We start from the raw sequence: 22,491 nt of genomic DNA on the forward strand, positions 1-22,491 counted from the left end.
CTTATCACATATCAACTGCCATTATGCAAGTTTCAAAAGAACATCCTTCCTCAATGTGACGCTGAAAAACTTGTTTATGCGTTCATTACATCTAGGCTGGATTGTAATTCATTACAAGAGTACTGACAAGGATTAGAAAGAGACAACATATTTCTCCTACACGTCTCCTTAGAATATTTCTCCCACACTGACTTTTTTCTCTGGCTCCCCGGTAAAATCAAGAATTGAATTTAAAATTTGTCCCCTCACATACAAGGTCTTGAATAACCTGGCTCCATCTTATCTTAAAGACCTCATAGTTCCATATCACCCTCTGTGCTTTCAGACTGGTGGCTTACTTCTGGTTCTGTTTGAAAGTAGAATGGGAGGGAGAACCTTCAGCTTTCAGGCTCCTCTATTTTGGAACCAGCTCCCAGACAGACGCTATCTCTACTTTTAAGACTAGGCTTAAAACTTTTCTTTTTGATTAAGCATATAGTTAGGGCCGGATCAGGTGACCTTCCCTTAGTTAGATAAGATAAACCTTTATTAGTCCCACATGTCCTGCAAAAGGTAGGCAGCTGGGAGCTTCCAATGATGCACTGTATTTCTTCTTCACTTACCTTTTTCACTCACGGTGTGTTTATACATCACTTTGCATTTGATAATTATTCTGTCTCTCTTCCACAGTGTCTTTTGTGCCGTCTCCCTCCCCTCACACCCAACTGGTCGCCGCAAATGAGCCTGGTTCTGCTGGAGGTCTCTTCCTGTAAAAGGAAGTTTTTCCTTCCCACAGTCAGCAAAGTGCTTGCTCACAGGAGAGTCTGATTGCTGAAAATTTCTCTCCATTATTTTACAATCTTTACAATATAAAGTGCCATGAGGTAACTGTTTTTGTGATTTGGCACTACATAAATAACACTGAACTAAATCGAGCACATTTACAAACAAAAGGTTTTTGGTTCAATTCCAGCTGGAGAAACAAATCCTCTTTGCAGGGCATCTGGGGTAAAAACTCTTCTAAATCAAACATGTGGAACTACCTGCTGTGGTGACCCCTTGTGACAAGGGAGACGTCAAAAGTAGCCTTTAACTTTCTGGTTGATCAATAAGTTTCATGAAGCTTACAGGCTCAGGTGAAGAATACAAGGCCTGGAATCTGTAGTACTGGTACATAATAAAGGTGTCAGCAGCTTTAGAATATTAGTTTAAAATTCAAAAGCACTGTGTAAATTCTTATGGATATTATATTCTGCTACAAAGTGTGGTCTGTTTGCATCTGGTGCCCTGAATCTGACTCACAGAAAACCTGTACACTAATTCAATCTTTCTGTAAAAACTGCCAAGAGCTCTGACTCAAGCCCTTTACATCCAAGCTGTTGGACCTCATTATTTCTAACCTCACTGTTACTCTAAGTAGGTCAGTACAACGTGGTGGGAAACTAACTTCTCATTTGAAAATTGGAGAGATACAGGACTGCGACAGTTTTTCCAGTGTACAAGAACTTTTAAGTAATTCGGATACATGAGCACTCATACCAACAGATGTGGTAATTAATAACTGCATGTTTATTTACAGGCAGTTTTAGTGGTCATTTCAGAGGCAGTTACACAAAAACAGTTATCTGAAAAAAATCACAGTAAACAACAATACAAGGCAGGAAAAAAAACAAGATATTCAAAAAAATAAATAAATCAAAATCATTCAAAATAAACCCAAAATCATTTTTTTTTAATACTCCCTAGCTATACATAAAAGAAGTGGCTCTATAGTGCAGACACAATCCTCCACAGGCTGCTGAAACTGTGAGAAACTGCACTAAATCTGATAAGACCTTTGTTGAAAACTGAGAGAAACACAAATAGATGCCAAAAAACCCAACATAAAATGGGGATTTTTTTCTATTCCTGTCTAAATGCATGTTTTGCCAAAGTAGAATATATCAACTCATGTCCACACTGTGGATGGTACTGAGCCAAAAATGAATAAAGCAACAAATGAACAGATATGTTTGGAGCCCAGCACGTGCAAATGTATCATCCAGTCAGCAGTCTATCCCTTTAAAGCAATACTTAAAGTGAACTTGACACACACAGTACTGCATGTGTATGACGTACACATGTGCTTGTTCACATTGTAGAGTAGGGTAAAACACTCACACATCCACTGTTTTTGATCAGTTTTCTTCTACGCTAAAAAATAAACCACTGCTTTACAGCACCTACCTTTCAGCTTCAGAGACCCAAACCTCCAAAGCATCCTTCCTGGTGAAATGCTCAGATTTAATGCTATTTAATAATGTGGCTGTACACATCATTTTTAGGACTTTTAATAGACATATAAACAGATTAAAAAAAAAAAAATCATAATTAGCCCACAAAAATGGACCAGTATTTATTCATGACTGATTTATGATTTAATCAATATTATTTTTCTGCACCAAACTATTAATCTCTATAATCTCCTGTTAATAATAATAATAATTTTCCTTTTTTCCCCCATTGAGAAAAAAGTATGGGAATTTAAGTTGTGCAATAAACTAAAAAGGACACGTATTTCCACATAACATAAAATCTGCTTTGATGAGTTCTTCCATTAGAAAATGTGCATTTTGTGGCAAATTTGAGGATCAGTTAAAAGTATCTATATCTATGCTACATATGAAAACTCCAAGTGCATCCAGAACCACAGACAACAAGGCAGCGGATATTCTTTCAGGACACAGTGGTGGCAATTTAGAGAGGTCCAGCATGAAGCAGGACCTGATGAACTCATCGCTGCATAGCTCTGATGACCCACTCTGCTGTAGGATTCACCTGGTAGAGGTCTTTCATATACGTTTCCCCATCTAGGCATCTTTCCTCTTTGAAGACGACAAGAAGAAGAGCAGACAGAGAGAAACATTAAACACATTGACAGCATGTACTGTCACGACTTAAAATGCATATTTGTGCCATAGAAGCTGTTTTATGAGCAAGGAAATTAATATTGTAGTGTATGTTTTTAGTTTACACATGTAGTTTTATGGGAGCAGAACTCACTGATGTTTCCGCCGATCTCATAGAGACACAAATCATCTGTTTTTACTGCCAACGAGCTGGAAGGATGAGAGAGATGAGAGACGTAGTCAGAGGACATGCGGGCATGTGAGAGCTTCTCTGTTTGTGTTGTTAATATTCATGTTACCTGTCCTGGCTCAGGAAGCGTGTTAACACATCACAAGCCTGCAAGTCTTCGGTAAGTTGAAGTGCCATAGAAATTTTACTGAACTGTGGTGCGTGGACTCGGATAATCCCCTGTGAGGTCTCCTGCTTGTACACAGAGTCAGAGAAGAGAAACAGACTGTCAGTTGCATTAGATGTAAACAGTTGAATAAAATAAGGTAATCTAAATCACTCTTCTAAATAACCCAGGTACTTACTTAAAACCTGGACTAATGACAGCTCAAGAATGTGGACTTAAAAAAAATTGTGGCTCCTCTGTTTAATAAACTACAGTCAAGGTTTAGGTTCACATCACTAAAGTTATTCATCCACTAAGAATCTGTCAAGAGGAACAGATTCGTTTTAACACAAGACTGCACAAAAGAAAGAACTGCCTAGAATCCCTTCAATTGCTGATTAACCAATCGCTCTTGTCAGACACCCGTGAGGAAAAGAGGCCGACATCTAATCAGGAGGATTGTGTGAGCTGCACAACGGCTCCTGTATAAATGATTTAAAAATTCAGTTATCATGATCTTCATTGTACTTTTATACAATAACACTAGATGTCACCATTTCTCAGACTGAAAATACAGTAAAATCTGTAGCCATCATAGACAGACTGACTTGTGTGCTTTTTTTCTAAATCTGTCATACATCGTCCTTATGCAAAGAAACCCTTTGTCTGCTTTGACACCTTTACCAGTAGTTTACAGGTGGTCTTCTGATAAACAAGATGTACACGGCCACCGGGTTAATGACTCTAGTCCTCTGATTTCATTGTATTACATAATACAGTGTGTTTATAATTTATAGATTTCTAATAGGATATTAAAAAACGTATCTCAGTGAAGCCAGGAAATTCAAACTCTTACCTCAGGGATAGTTTTCTCAGACGGTCTTTCAATGGCTATCTTCTTCAGCAGCTTCCGTACGGCTCTCTCTTTTTGCTTCCTCTGACTTTCCATATTTTGGTGCCTGACCTGATTCATAATGAACTTGGGGATCTGGATAAGACAGGCACATCACAGAGATATACTCCATTAAAACCAAAAAATAATGGTGGTTAGTGAGTAACTAGTTTAACCACACAAAAATGCCACACATGCACAGCTTTAATGCTAAGATTTTTTTTCTTACAGTCCACAGGAGATTTTGATATCTGATCAGCAGACGGACAATGTTGGCCGTGCTGGTTGCCATGGAGAACTCCTGTTGTTCTGTAACCTTGGACCGAAAGCCTTTAAACATGAAGATGTTGGGCGCCATGACGACAGAGACATTGTTCAGGGTCATTTTATTCTTGGCCTGATTTTTAATGACACGCTGGAAAAACTCCACCAGTGCCTGCAAACACAATTTTTTATTTCACTACAAAAATAATCACGCGCCATAAAGGAATAATATAGGGAACAGAAATGTGATGACCATAAAGCCAAATTTACCTTCAAAGTGTCTCGATTGGCTTCAGGTAGCAAAAGGACGAGCAGGTTTAAAGCCTGTAGCTGCTGCTTCTTTGTGGGGAGATCTGTGAAAGCACACAAATATACACAGCATGAGTGTGACACTTTGTTGCCTCACTATGTGTGTATGAAGCACTTGTCGTAAACAGGAAACATACTGTTAACAGCAATAAATGCATTGAGGTACTCCACGGTCAGTAGTGGATGGGGTAGCTCCCTGATAAACAGCTTCAAAAGGCTAGCAGCATCGTGCTGTTTCATCTGTTGCCACGAAAATGTCCCATCATAGAAGGAGGACTCAAGATCCTGGCACAGGAACTGGAGTTGGGACAGACAGAGAGCCTTTATCAACTTCAAGTACAATCAACAACACTATTACTTTCACATTTCAAATAGAGAAAGAGGTGATGTCACGGGAAGGAAAAGCTCAGTTTTAAGCTGCGTTCCCACTGGAAGTGACAGTGAAGAACATTTGGTCAATTCAAGTGACCATGGGCGAAATAACCGATGGTGGCCCAAGGTAAACTTCTCAACTTCCAGGTGAGCGACTGAAGCGCCTACCAGGAAACCAATAACTGACATATGACCTAATAGTAAATATATTACAGGGTTTCTTAGGCAACCAGAACCTGGACTGTCTGCAGGTTCTGAGCTGTCAGCTTCAAAGTGATGAATGATGGGTGAAGTGTTTTTTTTTTCCCCCCAGTGTGGACACTGCTTAAGATGAATGACAGTGTGGTTGGAGACGGAGTAGGGAATATATATGCTCTGGAAGTTGATGCTTGATTTTATTATGCTTGGCGTTATTATGAACCTGAGATTTTACATTGTCTCTGTGGGAGGGGTGGTCAGCTAAATACTTGAACTAACCTTGACTCTAGTGGCTACTCCAGGGATCCGAAGAAGGCCCTCTGTGTGTAATCCTTCCTCCTCGATATGACTGATGATCTTATGATGAGAGAAAGAAAATGTCATTTAAAAACACCATTAAAACAAACATAAAGCCAATGAGTTGAGTGTAAATTTTGAGGTTTGGAAATATGCTTAAATACACACACATGCAAAAGAACAAACTACGATTACAACAGAGGTTCCCAAAGTGTGGGACCTGCCCCCTAGGGGTGTCCAAAACGTTTGGACACTGCTAGCGTAATGGACAGGTTTTTGACGGGGCTTCCACACAAACGCAAAGCAGGAGATGAAGCATCGCCAAATATGTTTCCAAACCAACTTCCTTCCAAGCCAAAGACTAGAAAATATGGTGAAGCATATCTTCCCTTTGGCTTCACCTGCACAAGTGCCAAGGAGGTCTCCCCTGCAGAACTGGTTTTCACTGCGTCTGGAGCATGCACTGGGCTCTCCAAATCACAGAAAAAAAGAATCCCACATTCTTGATTTTTAGTTCACAAACACTTCTTATAATGACTAACTACTCCTGAAATTTTGCTCTTTATACAGTAAGGTTACAGTGGGATACAAATAATATCAGGCTGATCCTGCCACGATTTATTCCCCCTGTCCAAATCATGAACAAACAGCATCCCACAGTTGTTTATGTTTTTGAACCCATTTTGCACTTTGGGGCGAACATTGTTCTTGTAAAACAAAGGGGGGCCTAGCAAAAAAAGTTTGGGAACCACTGGATTACAATATGTGAATGTCAGTGCACTCACCTTCTGCAGTATCAATGGCACTTTGGTTCCAGGAACCCGTCTCTGGTCCTGATCCAATAAAGTGGTAAGAGGAACCCCAAACAATCCACTTTCTGCAAACACAAACAAATAGTGAGTAAAACAAAAGCACTGCACCGCACACAAGCACAGATACCATACAGGCACACATACCTTAGCTTTCTGTTTGTATGTGTGTAAATGTATTTATCTGTTGTATCTGACTGTGTGATTTGTGTAATGAGACATTTCTATTTAGGCTGTGGGGGCCATCTTGTGTGTGTGTGTGTGTGTGTGTGTGTGTGTGTGTGTGTGTGTGTGTGTGTGTGTGTGTGTGTGTGTGTGTGTGTGTGTGTTTAACCTTTAGTCTTCACTTTCAGGGCCTTGGCTGGCTTGAGGTCTATCCCAGAAGTGTCAAACAGAGCAGTCATCTCCACAAGCACCAGTCTATGCACCTGACAGAACATTACACACAGACACAGATAAACACAATGATGATACTAAACAGTAAGTGAATGTGGAGACAGCTCATCAAACACTTGTCTTGTAGGCATAGATACACAGATCACTGTGTTACATCATTTTACCTTTTTCATATCCAGAGGAGACAGGTCTCCTATTCGCGTCTGACCCGTTTTATCTGGGAGAAGCTTAAAGTTCTAGGGAGGAAAAATAAAGCTAAATTGACTTCTTATTGTATTTACATTCAGTTAGTGTAAAAGTCAAATAACTGCATGATGATAGATACAGAAAAACCCTTTTCTGACATTGTATGATCAGTGGAATTGTTCTGTTATACCAGCTCCAGCCACCAGATGTCACTAAGATTTAGCTCCAACACCATATCTGCTAATTGACAACACCATATATAGGACAGAAATGCTTATCAACTTCCAACACTGTATATAGATCAAACAAACAAATTCCAACATAACTGTAACTCTAAAAAAAATCTGATTATAAGGGTCTGCAATCCAACACAACAACAACTGTGTGCAAATAGTTTTTTCTGTGCTGCCATATCCATCTTCTGCTCTTCCTGGTAATTACTGACCTGCAACAACTTTCAAATAGCTTTGCCATGCTTGCCTGACAAAGTAAATGATCAATGCATCCTCTTTTGACTCTAAAGCGCCAACGCTGTCTATTGCACAAGCACAGACATGTTCAGACAATAAGAAAATTAAAAAAACACCATTAAGGAAGTGAATATGCGCATGACCTTTGTGTCCGTGTAAATTCTCAGGAATGCAGCTCACCGGTAGTTTGTCGTCAGGAGAGTTAAGGCTCCGGGTGACCTTAAAACTTTGGTGGTTGTCCCTGTAACTGAGCGCCTGCTCTGAAAACGCCACGTCAACATTCAGCTCTGTCTCCGTTTCTGTTTAGAGACACACACAATGAAGAAATAAAACTTATGACCACACATGTAGGGTAGTACAGATATGTTTATGATAGCTAAGTGCAAGTGTATACAAAGAGACAACTGGATGTGTTTTATTGGAGTTTAAGAGCGCAGCGTATTAGTCACTGCAGCACTCATAAAAAACCTATTCTCTGCAGCTTTATCTTCTCTGTTGTGGAGAACTTATGCTTATTATACAGTCACACGACTATACTCTGTTACTTCCTCTTGAATGTTCTCATATCACACAGGGACTTGTGTTAGTTCCCAAAAATGTGTGTGTGTGTTGCTAGGCAGATTTTTTTTTTCTTTTTGGTGGTGGTGGTGGGTCTCAGTTAGTGATTTATGACACTGACTCATATTGTAAGCACTTATCTGCATGAGTATGCTGCACATACCGGTTGAAGGGGCACCTTTCTGTCCATTCTCACTTCCTTCTTCGGATTTTTGAGGCTCCCCATCCTGCAACACACAGCACAACACACACACACAGACGTGAACAACACAGCAGTCAACAAGTTTAACAAGTCACAAATTTATAGAAAGCCCTGTTACACATTATCTTTTCTGTTAATTAGTGGACAAAGTCTGTGTGTGAGTGTGCATGAAATAAATATGAGAGGCTCAAACTGTTCAAACAGTTTGGACTAAAGACAGATTTAAATTTAAACGTATTATTTGTTAAATTTATTTCTGATTATAAATCTTGATCCCTGTATTTCATTTTATTTTTGTAATTTATCAACGATAACTCCAGTCAACTCTTTAACCCATACTGAATTTGCAGTGATGTCATAAAATTTTGGATTTTTTTAGGGAACTAGCAAGTAAATACTGCGAGACCTGTACTGAAGTGAAACACAAATTTGTGACCACTTCCTTTGTGGTACGTGAAACAACAGAACACTGAAAATGCTTATTTTCATGAACATCGAGTTAATTTTAACTAAAAAGGCAAAACCTCATAAATGTCATTGTCAGTTCCCTTATGATTTTTCCAAAGGGCACTGACAATGCTTTGAGGATCTACATAGTCATGCATAGCAGCGTGACTGAGGCATAGGTCTATGCAAGTCAGTCAAAAGTCTGCGACCCTTGTATGTGTCGCTTTGCAACCAAAAATGGTAATCAACAACTCTAAAGTATGACGTCACTTGAAACTTCATAACAAATTCGCTATGAGTGTACTTTGTGTTATGCATGTTGAGTTCTGATCAGTTGTTTATAATTTAATTTGTTGTTTAGGTTGTAAAGTTGGCAGCATTAATCTCTTTTTGTCTTTTGTTGTTGCTGTGTTTTAAAGAACAGTAAAAAGAGTTGGCTTCCACCCTGTCAAAATTGGTTGTTCATCCAGTTTATCTACTTTGGCGCCGACCCCGGTGTATGGTACAACAATCCAAATGTTGAATGTTGCATCGAACATTTAATATCCTCAATAGTTGTCATTTGGGCTTTGTAGCAGAAAGATTAGGAACACTAAACGATTTTCCACCAGCAGGACTGAAGATAAGTTACCAGCAATGATTTAAGCTTGATTTAAGACTGCGCTACCCTGTTAAACTCACAAATCACACTAGTAAGAATTCAGTGTGCTTAGTGTACCACATGGAGAGTGTACTAGCTGAAGTATCTAAATTAAGATACAGTCGTAGCCTAGAAAGTACCCCACTGTAAAACCACATCTTGTTATCCAAACTATATTTATTATGCATATGTAAAAAAGTGTACAGCCAAAAGGTGGATCATCACTGTCCAGATGGCAGCAAGGTGTGGTTGGGAGTTGTGTTTTGTTTTGGGCCTCTAAGCAGACTCCTCATCTCATCCATATGCTCAGGTGCCAGTGATGATCTGAGGAGTTTCAATTACTCACTTCAGAGCTTCCTGGTCTTGGGCTGTGCACATGCCACACCAGCTTGTGATGTTTCCTCTTAAGATGCTCTTTATATTACCACTACAGCTCACTGGGTTGAGTAAGGCTCCAGGAGCTGGGCTTGTTTCTGGCCTGGACCCTCCCCCTGCTTTCCTCTCTATTCTCTACTGTCTTTGACCAATAAATAATATAAATGCAAACAAAATTATTTAATAAGGAAGAATCATATATATTATACCCCCCCCCCCTTTTTTTTTTTGCCTTCAAAAATGCTTTAAGTATTTTGTGGCACAGATGCAACAAGGTGTTGGAAATATTCCTCAGAGATTTTGTCCACACTGAAATGATAGCGTCACACGGTTGGTGCAGATTTGTTGATCTATAATGAATCTAGACTCTCCAGTTCAATCACATCCCCCAAAGGTGCTCTGTTGCATTGAGATCTGTTGACTGTGGAGGCAATTTAGGTATAATGAACTCATTCTGTTTAATGAATCAGTTAGAGATGATTTGAGCTTTGTGACATGGCGTGCTACCATGCAATAAGCAGTCATCATGTTTTCCAGGAAAATCCCAGGAGATCAGCAGTTTCTTAAATACTCAGACCAGCACGCCAGGCTCCAACAATCGTGCAGCATTCACAGTCACTGAAATCACCTTTCTTCCCCATTCTGATGCTCAGTTTGAACTTCAGCAGGTTGTCTTGAGCATGTTTACATATCTAAATGCATTGAGTCCCTGACACGTGATTGGCTGATTAGATATGTGTTAATGAGCAGTTAAAAAGGTGTACCTTACAATGTGGCTGGTGAGCTGGCAGTTTGTGTCAAGCACAGTGTTGATCTGCTAACCTTATCAGGGTGTCGGAATATATCTCGAACATCAGGAAGTTGTTGCCGGTTACGTCGCCTTAAGGTCTGCTGCACTGATGCCACGCGACGTTCTACGGCTGCCGCCTGAGTCCTGGTGAGCGTGGAAAGGAAAACTGCACTGTCTTCTTCCTGTCAATACATAGATTAAGATCAAACACAAACTTAAATCTATTTGTTGTTTTCACACAATGTTTTACATTAGTCCATCTTTTTTTCTCTCATGTACATGCTTATTTGTATAAGAAGGCTTCAAACGTGACAAAGAATAAATGCTTATTTAAGATCTGACCTGAAAATATGGAACTGATTAACTGTACCTGGACTAACTTCTTATTAATTCAATAAAAGATATATGATTGTTACCTGATCATGATCCACTGTGATTGAATGATCAACAAGCCGCGCTAGACCTGCTTCTGCAAGCCACGCCTCCTCCTGCTCACCCTCTGAAAGAGACAAACAGAATGAGCAATACTGAGAAGGGAGGATGATGGGCAATTCCCTACTTGGTTGCTGAGATGATGCGGCGTTACTTAAACAAATCTACAGGTGCAGGAAAGGGAAAGGAGCGACCACATACACAAATGGCTTACATATTCTAACAGGAAGAGCGCATTTACGCTAGAAAACAATAGTCTTTACACACTAAAGGCTAAATTTGACTGAAGAAATGCACAGGAAGTGCATTCCTACTGTGCAAGCCAACACAGAGCCAGTATCCACAAGTCTGAGCTGGCCCAGCAGCGGTGTGTGATAAACAGCTGGTACTTAAGTCCCACATGAAACTACTTCAAAACGAGACACTTAATGTGTTTCCAAACTGTTTAAACAGAGATGCGAATGACGGCAAACAAGCAGAAAATGAGTATAAACATCGGGGTCTGAGGGAGACATACAAAGTGTTACATAAAGAGATGAATGAAAAGGCTGAGCTTTCAGTGAGGAATTCCTCTTCCAGTATAGAAACAGACTTTTAGATTAGAATTTGTTTGCGTCTGGACCAACACATATGTCCAAATAAGTCTACGATCCAAATTTTGCCTTCATCCTTTAATGTGTATCTCACCTTCAGGAATTTTCTGCAATTCCTCCTCTTGAACTTCTCCCTCTCCCCTCTCTCCTCCGCCGCCCGAGAATGAAATATTCTCCACCTCCTTCCAATAGTCGTCCATCTGCAGCTCGTCCAAAGAGTCCTTCAAAATGAGCAGACGTGCAGAAAAATGAGGTTTTAAGCTCACAGTTTCAGCTTCTCTGCCCCGTTTCAGCGATTAATAATTCATTTCAACGATCTTCCAGATATGATCCACAGAGATAATGAAGTAGACAGGTCTCTCAACTGGTCTCAACAAGTCTAGATGGTGGCAGCAACTGGCTGCGCCAACTGTCTGCTCTCACATAACACACATACCACACACACACACTTTTCATAAAGTGTATAAGAATTAAAGCAAACCCAAGAGCTTGCGTACTGTGTCACTCCCAGTGCAACTAAGAGAGGCTCAAAATACTGTACATCTTACCAGAGAGCTGTAAAATACAAAAAAAAAATCCTATACAGCGGAATTTTGTAGGAATGAAATGAAGTATTTGCCCCAACAGACTGAAAGTGAACAAAATCTGCTGGCTACCTGAGAGTTGTAGCGCTGACATGCAGGCGATGGTCTCGACCTGGAATTGTGGCTGTGCCTGGGGCTGTGGCTGGAGCCAGTCTTGGGGCTGGATCCAAGCTTGGGGCTGGAGGAATGCTGGATTGCAGAATTTTGACTGGGCAGTGACATTGGCTCCGTGCTGCTGGTTTCTGTGCTGCCAGTGGTAGAAGAAGCAGAAGTGCCATATCTGTCTCCTTGTTGTCCATTCTGGCTGTGTTGCAGGGTGTACTGGCCTGTTTTGCGGCTGGAGACACATACAGACAAGAGCAGGGAGAGGTTCGTGAAATAGGTACATAATGGACAAAAGTTAAAATTGAGTCATTGGAGTTCATACACTTAGCTGGATATAGCTGCGTAAGGCATTGCTTTGCTTATTTTGAAATGCTGATTTATTAAGATTTTTATTTTTTGTGTACCATTGAAATATCAGTGTCTGTGATGCAGAGTAGCAAAAGAGGATCCCAATAAACTAAAGAAATAATATGGCAAGCCAGCAAAACGTATCATCTTGCTATCATAGTGGTCATGATGTAAGAAGGGGCAACTAGGTTTCTCTTGTAGCTGTGTACTTTGGACTTAGTAGTGACAGATGCCTTCCTCCAGCACTTGTTGGAAACATGCTCTGTAAGTACACAGGTGTGTATGCACTGATATTTCCTGTACCTTTAATGACATGAAAACAGGGCGATACAGTAACTCTGGACACGCTGGTCAAAGGCTCCAACTTAAGTTAAGCTATTAGCAAGGTCGTTTCCTAATCAGTCAGCTAATGATGCCAGCATTTTCTTGGAATAAAAATAGCACATCTCGCAGACTTTGGACTTTCCTTTGCTATACAAACACTGCAAACAAAGTTTATCACAAGGCATATTAGTGTGGCTTAGCCTAGGTTAGTTGATGGTGTAAATAGATAATACCTGCTAGAAATATCCTACTGACATATTAAGTACATTACTTTAGGTATACAATTTATCTGAACATATCTTTTCACCTTCCACATACAGAATTTCAATATCAATACTGTGTGTCATTAAATCTTCCTGCTCCAATAATATATGTTTAGTCCTCTGTTTCTCCTAAAAGCCTCTCTCTTATCCTGGTTCTGCTTGAGGTCTCTTCCTCTTAACAAAGGAGTTTTTCCTTCCCATTGTCACCAAGTGCTCGGTCTTAAAAGGGTTGTCTGATTGTGACAGTTTTCCCTCTAATTTTGTGGGGTCTTTACCTTATGATATAAAACACCTTGAGGAGGACTGGTGCTTTATAAATGTTGCAAATAATCTGATGACATCACAATAGATCACTGCAGACAGATCAGAGGTAGACTGACATCAAAATGGGGAAAAATAATATAAATGTGATACTGGCTAGCTGGCCAGTTAACAATTTTGTAATTCACTACAGTAAATGCAACCGATTTAAGATGTTCCAGGACTGCTTACTATGAACTTCTTTAAATTTGACCACAACATTAGCAACTAAAATGGACTTGCAACCAATAAATGTCATGAAAAATATGAGTTTATATTGACGATAACAAAGGTCTAGTTCAGGTCAGTGTACTAAGTTAATACAATTAGTTAATCGGAACAAGAAAGATGAGTTATAAAGATGAGTTACTGTTTATTCTTTTTTTCCCCCCTGGTACACACAGATATCACAGGCACAGGTGTTCCTCCAGTAAAAGACGTAAAAAAGTAAAACCCAGCGAGTGCCACTCACTTTTTCCCCCCTTGGAATTTCAGCTCCCATCACACTGACAAGGTCTCTTGTAACATGTGCATTTTTCTGCTGGATTTGAAAGCACACACTAAAACTGAACATTAACAATATAGAAACTATTCATTTTTATGTTTTTTCTTGCTGATTTTAAATGTTGAATGCAACATTTCTTATGTATTTATTCTGCTTGTGCCCACTAATAAAGACACAAAGTTTTCACACCTGCTGTACTATAATTAGTAGCACCTCTGTCACTATATATTGTGTAATTACAACATCCGGGAGAAGAATAAGGGCAAAAAGGGTTAAAACGCTATTACATCAGCTTATTGAAATGTCCCAGAGCATCAGCATGGGTTCTAAACTGTGCCAACAACAGCAGCAAAGCTTTCTTCAATTATAAGATTGATTAAGCATGACAACATTTGTCTCTCTTTCCTTTAAGCAACAAGAGTTATATTGAGCAAGCCACTACACTTGTAGTGCAAGTGAAGCTCCTTAAGGGTCTGTGGTTTCAGTGTCACACATCAATCAAGCTGAAAGGCTGCTTTCAACAATCTTGTCATTCATCCATCTTTTTGCAAATTATCAGTGTCATCTCATTTACCCAAAAATATAGAGCTGCACACCCGTTAGCAGGGCTGTTTAAAACATCGGACACCACGACAATAAAACTGATTGGAACAGGCCCCTCAATTAAAAAACTACAAGTATGGCTCCTGAGTCCGAACACAGTTATTCCCGTTTCTATTAAAGGGTGCTGTCATGCACCAATATAGACCTAATATTTCAAATGTATGCTTGAGAATCATTATAAAGCTCTCAAATAACAAAACAATGACTTATTAGGTGTTTGTAAGAGATGACATGTTTAGTCGGTATATACAATATGTTTATAAAGCATTAAGTCACTAATAAATGGGACATTAGGTCAATTTCAATACAGTATAACACAGCAAAAATACCAAAACAAAAAATTCCTATATAACTAATATTTAAGTTTATTTTATGTTAGAATGATATAAAATCACAACAACTTCACTTTGACATATGCTAAAGCCAACAAAGAAAAGGAGGGAGAAGAAAATCGTGTAAAGTAAAGTTGCCCTTTGTGCAAATATATGATTTACTTTCAGGTAATGAAGATAAGCAGAACGTCCAAAAAAAATGCAAACACGTGCAAATGTACCAACACACGTACATGAACTCTGCACATATTCACACACTCATATACACAGGTGTTCAAAAGCAAAAGATAAGCACTGATAACTTTTAACTAAAAAACTGCCATTTTCTACAAATCTCCAAGGAAATGGAGGAAGTGAAAATCAGTTAGTCCCAAGGACTAAATGGGATTTCAGACAGAGCGGCACTAAGCTGATGCTCTTTATTAATTAATTTGGAATTATCACCCCAGTATTACCCCGAGGGTTCGTGCTGAGCTACGGCCACATACCACAGCAGACTTCCTGCAACACCGAGTACAACAAAGCCATAAAAACACAAGGATTTAGCTGGAAGTTCTGTGCGATACCACCGACTTCTCTTTATACTTCATCTGTGGTTTTAATTTAAAAAATAAATAAATAATAATAATCATCTCCCAGTTCATGTCCATGTTGCCTTTAAAAGTTCAGGAAGTTTGATGCTTTCATTTGTGAGGAAAGACATCAGCGTTTTCTGATGTACCTCAGAAGATGCGTTTACCCTGAAAGCAGGCAGAGCTATGAGCTCACCACATGAGTTAATCGTTTACATGTGTTGATTCAGAGCTTCAGGATGAACAGTTTGACTAACTCATAAATCAGAGATGACCAAACAAACACACACACCAAAACGTGCACATTACTTTATCGGTGTTCAAATTCATAAAAGGCGTAAAGCAGCATTTGTTTTTTCTTTACAGTACATTAGATTTACAATGGAAAACATGTATGATTATGCATCAAAGTGTCTAGCAATTAGCTAATTTTAGTATTGAAAATAATATCGACTAGTTGGATTGCTGACTGTTTTTGTAAAGACTAAAAAGTAGAAACAAGTACTGAATGAGTTATATGCAGTAAGATTTAAAATTCTGGAGTCCTGTGGGAAACTGACTTCCAGTGTAGTCAGTGGATATCCAGACCAACATTTTCATTTCTGTCCAGGGGTCAGTGTCTGAAACGTGATTGTTCGATAGCATTGTGACTAAAAGTGGATGACAAACAGAAACGAGAGAGTTATCTGTACCAAAGGTCTTATTACCTACAGACTCTCCTAACCTGTTTATAGGGATTTTATGATCCCCGGTCAATTTTCCATCAAACCCAGCTGAACTTTGCATTTATTAAACTCTGTGACTTCCCAGTTTCATAGGGTTTCAGAATAAACTGGTTCCTCTGGAGCTGCCAGTTTTGTTTTAAGCACTTTTGTGTTTGTTCGAAACACTTTTGATAATTGAGAAGTTAGCGTTGCTGTGGTAGATTTCTCAGTTCCTGTGGAAATGTGGCAAACGTCATGTTTGCTGAACATTGGCAAGGTTAAAGTGACACTGTGAGTATCATGCCAAGCTGGTTATCATTTAGGCATTTTCCTGCATTTTAATAATTGTATCTGACACTCAAACTCAGAATCTGACAAAAATGAACTTCAGATCGTCAGCGATCTAACTGGGTAAGACACTCCTGCCACATTTTTCATTACAATACAATCATGTCATTCATGGAAATGTATTTACGACCTTGTTAAAAATTAACCTAAGGTTGTTGATCACTATGTAACAATCAGGTTAAACCCAAAGTTCAGGTCTGCCTCCTGTTTGTGTCTTCCTACAGTGTTAAAGTCAAGGTCGCAAAGCACACACCAAATTAATGCAAAGAAATTTGTTTAAGGCTTTGCATACAACATCACTTTGCTTGCTTATGCACACACACCCACACACACACACAGTCCGAGAGACTCAGCAGCGTGCCCTCAGCTGCCCTTGCTAGCAAAACAAACACATTCTCATTTTGGCACACATACAGTACATATACATATTATCTTTGAAGTATATAGAGTGCTGCAATGGTGTGTATAATTGTTCTCTGTACCTTTTTCCACACCTTTTATCAGCTGCTTAGAGCTGCCGACAAAGATAGATTGCGCAAGGCCGTGTGTGCGCGCGTGGACTGAAAACAGCCTATAAAAATCAATCCCATGCTGTGAGCTGCAAACAGGAAAGAAAGAAAACAGTGGCACACACAAAGAGCCAGTTCAGCACACATGAGGTGAACATGAGTCAAGATCTGAGGAAGCCAATTTCCCACATGACCAGCGTGACTTTATGAATCACTCCAGTGGCACAAAACATGATTTGGTGGAGTAAATGTAGCTTTAAATGAATCAAAGCAGATGTTATAGTCGCAATTTCTAACAATTTATTAAAATTCTATCTGATCTATTCAAGAAGTAACAGCTATTATTATGTTAAAGACACACGATCATATTAAATATGGAGTAAGTTACAGCCTCGGCCTGCAGCATTAAGATGAAGCAAATATTTTAAAGCATTTGTAAAACAATCTTCTACTCTTACTATAAAACACCAAATCTCTACATGTTTGCCCACCAACTCCTTCCTATACGATCTCGAGTTCAGTGACCAAACTTGGCACACAGGTACAATCTTAGGTCCTTGAAGGTTCTTATCTATCGCATATATTATGACATCACCACATTGCATAGCAACAACATACCAATAGGCTAAAATGACCCTTTTATTTTTACTATGCAAGTGCCTCTAACACCTTAAAAAGCATTGTATTATATTAATTTGATGATAAAATCTAACTTATATCTACAAAACTTTAATATTATGATATATGTGCAATCATGTTGCCAGGCAACCACTTAAAAGTGGACAAAAATCACTGACTGAACAATACTGTAGCATGTACTTGTACTTTGACTTGAGCAGCCATTTTTCTTTTGCACTTTATTTTTACCCATGTTTGGTGTCAGATACAAGGCTTGTTTTCACACAGCTGCATTCCTGCATCTATTGGGATTGACTTTTGACATATTGGGAAATGTTTATTCACTTTCTTGCTGATAGTGAGATCAAAAAGACAACACGCTCGTGTCTGTACATGCTGTAAAGAGAAGCTTCAGGCAGATTTATCCCAGATTAAAACGTCTGGCTTGCTTGTAAAATAATTAATCATATTTTAATTTTATTTGTTTAATAGGATAAAAAACACCTATATGTGGCTTTTGCTTTGAATGTGAAGATATCCCTTTATAAACAACCTAAAAAAAATATTGTCCATAATGTACGACATAAGATTTTAAAGGAGTGCTTGTTTCAAAACTGACTTTGGAAGGGGAAGACAATCAAACTTATTTTTAAGGCTTCAAAACACAAAGTGAACAATGGGCAGCTGAGGAAAAGGGAAGAGGATGACAAGTGTTTGTGTGTCTGTCCGTGTGTGCACGTGGGTGTGGTATTTCCATTTAGACCAACAGATGCCAGCTGCTCTTTCTGAAGACAGAGCCTAGCTCTGTTTCCCCGTCTTACACAGTTGCTGGTGTCAGCAATGACCCACTGGTTGAACAAATCATCTTCTTGTAGTTCTAATGAATCGACAATATATGACCTATCCATGTCTGTTATAGTATTCCTGATTACTAACTCCTTTGCCATGTGTTTTTCTGTAGTATTCAGTTTTAGCTGCATCTCCTTAATCCTCAGCTCTTCTGTTTGTAATTTGTTTATCCTTACAGGCGCCAGATTTGATCTGACCGATATGTGTTATACAGAACACAGCTGTGTGTTTGCACCCTCTGCGTTGTTGTAATTCATTTTGGCCCGATGCCTTGTAACCTTTCATTTATTTCACTTCCTGTTGTAGTGCTCTGTTGTAGAGCTAAACTGTCTGTTTTGTCACGCTAAACTTTGAGAAGTAGTGTTTTATGCCAAGTCAAATTAAGCCAAAAGGTGAAGTGCCAAAAATTCCAGTTTCTCAAAATGCTGCCAGGCTCCAAGAGCGAGTCAGTCCCCACAGACCCCCATATTTCCTGAGATTCTGAGAACTGTACAAGGGATTGAAGCTTTTTAAGTCACTGAATCTGGAACTGGTGCTGTTGATCGAAGGGTCTGTCCTGTCCAAAAAGACTGCTCATTGTCTGGGCACTAATAGCTAGGTACATCTATAGATGTACCTAGCTAATGCTAGCTAGCATTAGCTGCTAAATTAACATCCAGACTCTCATTCATGTATGGTTTATAAAAAGAAAAACAAAGAAAAGAAAAAAAGAATGATGCATTAGCCCCTATGCTAAGGCCACTGCTTCAAGAGTAGTCCAAAAAGAATAATGACATCACTTTGGTTACAACCCTCTTTTATATACAGTCCATAGTTTATATATGGCAATGGAAAATGTGATATAATAGTGTAAAGTTTCCTTGCTTAGAGGGCCTGAATGTAACAAATAAAGACATCAAATGCGAGACTTGACACATTATGTCTCTCTGGCATTTCCTGATGAGGGGAAACAATGACTACAAAACTAAGCCTCCGCACGTCAACCTAGACAGGATACACATACTCTGCTTGGGAGGTGAGACAAAGGCAGCCTGTAATGTGATGCTGCTTTTCTTTTTTCTTCTAGCTACCTGGACAAGCCATCTGGAACACGCACAGAGATACACACCTACGCACAGGTGTGCGTGTTTGAATCCCAGCTGGGGCTGTTTACTTTTACCAGCCCACAGTTGGTGACGGCAGGTGTTTGCTGATGTAAATGAGCAGACTTCATATCCAGCTCAGCCTGTATGAATCAGCAAGATCCGTTATAAATAAAAGAGTAGCTATACAGTTGTTTCCGTAACACCTTAGTTCTCATTCATCGCTGCCCCAGCGACAGCACCTCTTGAATTACTGAGTCTCTTCCTCATTGTACAAGCGGACATGAAGGTCGTCAAACCATTAAATAAAACAATAAGCCAGAAAGTTAAGCTATGAAATCCAGACAAGGCATGACTACATTCTGCTACATGAAGAGAACATCAAAACACCCAATCAGATGTTGTTTTTCAGGTGGAGACTGATCACATCGAGTACTAGATTTGAAAAATCTGTGTAGGAAACATTGACTACTGCCCTGGAGGTTTGTGGCAGCCGAACATGCAATTTATCAATCATACATTTTACTAACCACATGACATCACAGACAATTATCACTCTGGCCTTATATTTCCACTGTTGCATGGCTCCATAGTGTTTTTTTTGCCTAACAAGAGAGAGGTTACTTTTGGGGTTGCCTCAGGAAGGGCATCCGGCATATATAAAAAAAGAAAAATCTGCCAAGTCAAACATGTATGGTGGCTCCCATGTGAATAAGAAAGCAGTTAAAAGTAGTTTCTGTATACTTTGTTACAGTTAAATTATGTCTTCAGACACTTCCGAATTATCCTGGTTTTAAACTAAAAACCAAAAGCTTTAAAGTGCAGCAACACAGGCCAAGTATAGAATAACTCTACACCCAGCTCTATATTTTAAGTGTCAGGGATTTTCTGTTTTGAATCACAGAAAACTGACTATCCCATATAGATTATTTGTTTTAAGACATCCTTACAGCTGTTATTTTCATAATAGAACAATCTGTGTAATATAACATGATTTTTTTCTGTTTAAGCTGATGGAAACTAGTGAACAGGATTTACCACAGCGCAAAAGTGTGTCACCAACCACACTGACCAGGGGAATGGGATATATGAACTACGAGCTAATTTAATACTTCTGCATTTGAGTCTGTTCACTGCTTATAAAACTAGCACTTCGTAGGGGAAGACTTTTCGTAAAGCTACAGTGCTAAGGAAGAACTGTGGATTAGGTGTGAAATCTTGGCCAGCGGAACAAAACCAAGGTGAAACTTGTTATCTGCTGATTAGGAAAAAGCATAACCAAAGGCCAAGGGCGGAGTTAGGCCAGAGGGAACAATAAGAAATGTGGACTGCCTGCAAGCGCAGTACACCGGGCCACTGCTGAGTTCAAGTTAACGCAGTTAACACTCCTTCCACAGCTGAAGTTCAAAAAAGAAAATGAGGAAAAAATAGCATTATCAACGTGACCTTTGCCCTCTTTCACACACACTTCTTTTAATGGTCTGTAAGGACGGCATTACAGCTGCACACACTCCCACCTGTGTACGGTGTGCTCGGCGTCCGGTACTGGCGGACAGCTGGACTCACACGGTCCAGTTTGCGGCAACAGTTCCGCGTTGCTGTGGTAACCCGTTAAAACCACTCCCTGTGACTCCATCTGCTGCCGGCTCATGTTTCTCCCGCTTTTCGTCTTTCTTCTATTTTACACACGGCTATGACATCCGATCGCTAATCGATAGATAATCACTTTATCCGTGTATTCCTTCCATCTGTGTGCGGATTTGTTGCCGACTCATTCTCACATTTTACTCTCCTCCTCCTCGTCCTCTCGGCTCCGTGTTATCGTCTTTCTCTACAACTTGTCGGTGTGTTTTCTGAGAGGCAGCGCAGGACAGGGGCTGGATTACACTCACAGACCAGCTCCGGGATTGGTCCAAACCCCGCAGGGCAAAGTTTCCGATGTGACAGCGCACCCAGCTGCTCTAACAGGGTACTGAAAGCTTCCTGTACAAATAAGCTCAAGGGGGTTTTCGAGACTCCTCCATATATCTTCCCAGTAAACACACTTTTCTCCTTAGATTTGAATTATCATTTATATATAGACACACACACACACACACGTATGTGTATTAACAGCTTGTGGCACCATTTTTAAAAAGTTGTAAAGCAGGACAATTAAAACCATGTTTCCTACATTTTATAAAGATGGTAACTTTACATGCATTTCATGTAATGTCAACATGGCTCAGTCTAATCTGGCTCCACATTGTGTCTTTTGTCCCGACTTCCTTTCCTCACCCTCAACCCCTGGCGCCAGATAGCTGACCCTATCTGAGCATGGTTCTGCTGAAGGTTTCTTCCTGTTAAAAGGGAGTTTTTCCTTCCCACTGTTTCCAAGCACTTACACATAGGGGGTCATCTGATTGCTGGTGTTTTTTTGTTTAGATTATTGTAGCTGTATTACTTCACTTTACAATATAAAGCCCCTTGAGGCGACTGCTGTTGTGGTTTGGCTGTATATGAATAAAACTGAATTGAACTGAATGATCTGCAACCCGTACAGCTAGTGGGACTTAAATGTATGTTATTTGCTCTACTATTTACAACTTACGGTAGATTAGGTGGAAGTCAATGCTCAGTGTTTTTCCACTCTGGATTGATAATGAGCAAAATAAAACTTCCTGCTAGTTTCAGCCATACAGCTTAAGGGTTCTTTATTGTCATCTTACAGTTTTGCAGCTGTTGTTTTAAAATACAGCCTAGGGTTCATGTTCGTGGGCAGCTGCTTTGGCTTTGAAATGAAGTAGTGTTTCTAATATGCAGCTTTGCAAATACTTGAGGGTGTTCACACACTGACCTGAGCCTGCATTATATTAATATCCTGCAAGTTTATACTGGCACCCCCAGGAAAATTGCTTGGATCATTTTTGGATAACATAACATTTCTAGTAACCACAAATTCTAAACGATAGCTTTTAATATGTGAATAACTAAAAAAAGCTACTTGTCACATTACTGTTCAATATGCACAACT

General features: G+C 39.6%; 1 protein-coding gene across 2 annotated transcripts; it reads right to left on the reverse strand.

The window, feature by feature from the left end:
* Positions 1-1,525: 1,525 nt before the first annotated feature.
* On the reverse strand, positions 1,526-21,408 carry arhgap18 (Rho GTPase activating protein 18). 2 transcript variants are annotated; one of them, XM_080289600.1, is made up of 18 exons: positions 20,996-21,408; positions 12,089-12,353; positions 11,527-11,653; positions 10,824-10,906; positions 10,440-10,589; positions 8,117-8,180; positions 7,576-7,694; positions 6,904-6,975; positions 6,678-6,771; positions 6,320-6,411; positions 5,517-5,594; positions 4,805-4,964; positions 4,629-4,711; positions 4,324-4,530; positions 4,059-4,190; positions 3,167-3,291; positions 3,022-3,077; positions 1,526-2,843 (listed from the first exon to the last, which is right to left on the reverse strand). In XM_080289600.1, the coding sequence occupies exons 1-18, from the start codon at positions 21,127-21,129 to the stop codon at positions 2,752-2,754; spliced, it is 2,133 nt and encodes a 710-aa protein (XP_080145726.1). In that variant the 5' UTR covers positions 21,130-21,408; the 3' UTR covers positions 1,526-2,751. The 2 variants fall into 2 exon arrangements, with proteins under 2 accessions (XP_080145726.1, XP_025998419.2); XM_026142634.2 differs by having other exon boundaries at positions 3,167-3,288; positions 20,996-21,403.
* Positions 21,409-22,491: the final 1,083 nt, after the last annotated feature.

Source organism: Astatotilapia calliptera, chromosome 15 (genome assembly GCF_964374335.1).
Source record: "Astatotilapia calliptera chromosome 15, fAstCal68.1, whole genome shotgun sequence".
Classification (NCBI taxonomy): Eukaryota; Metazoa; Chordata; class Actinopteri; order Cichliformes; family Cichlidae; genus Astatotilapia; species Astatotilapia calliptera.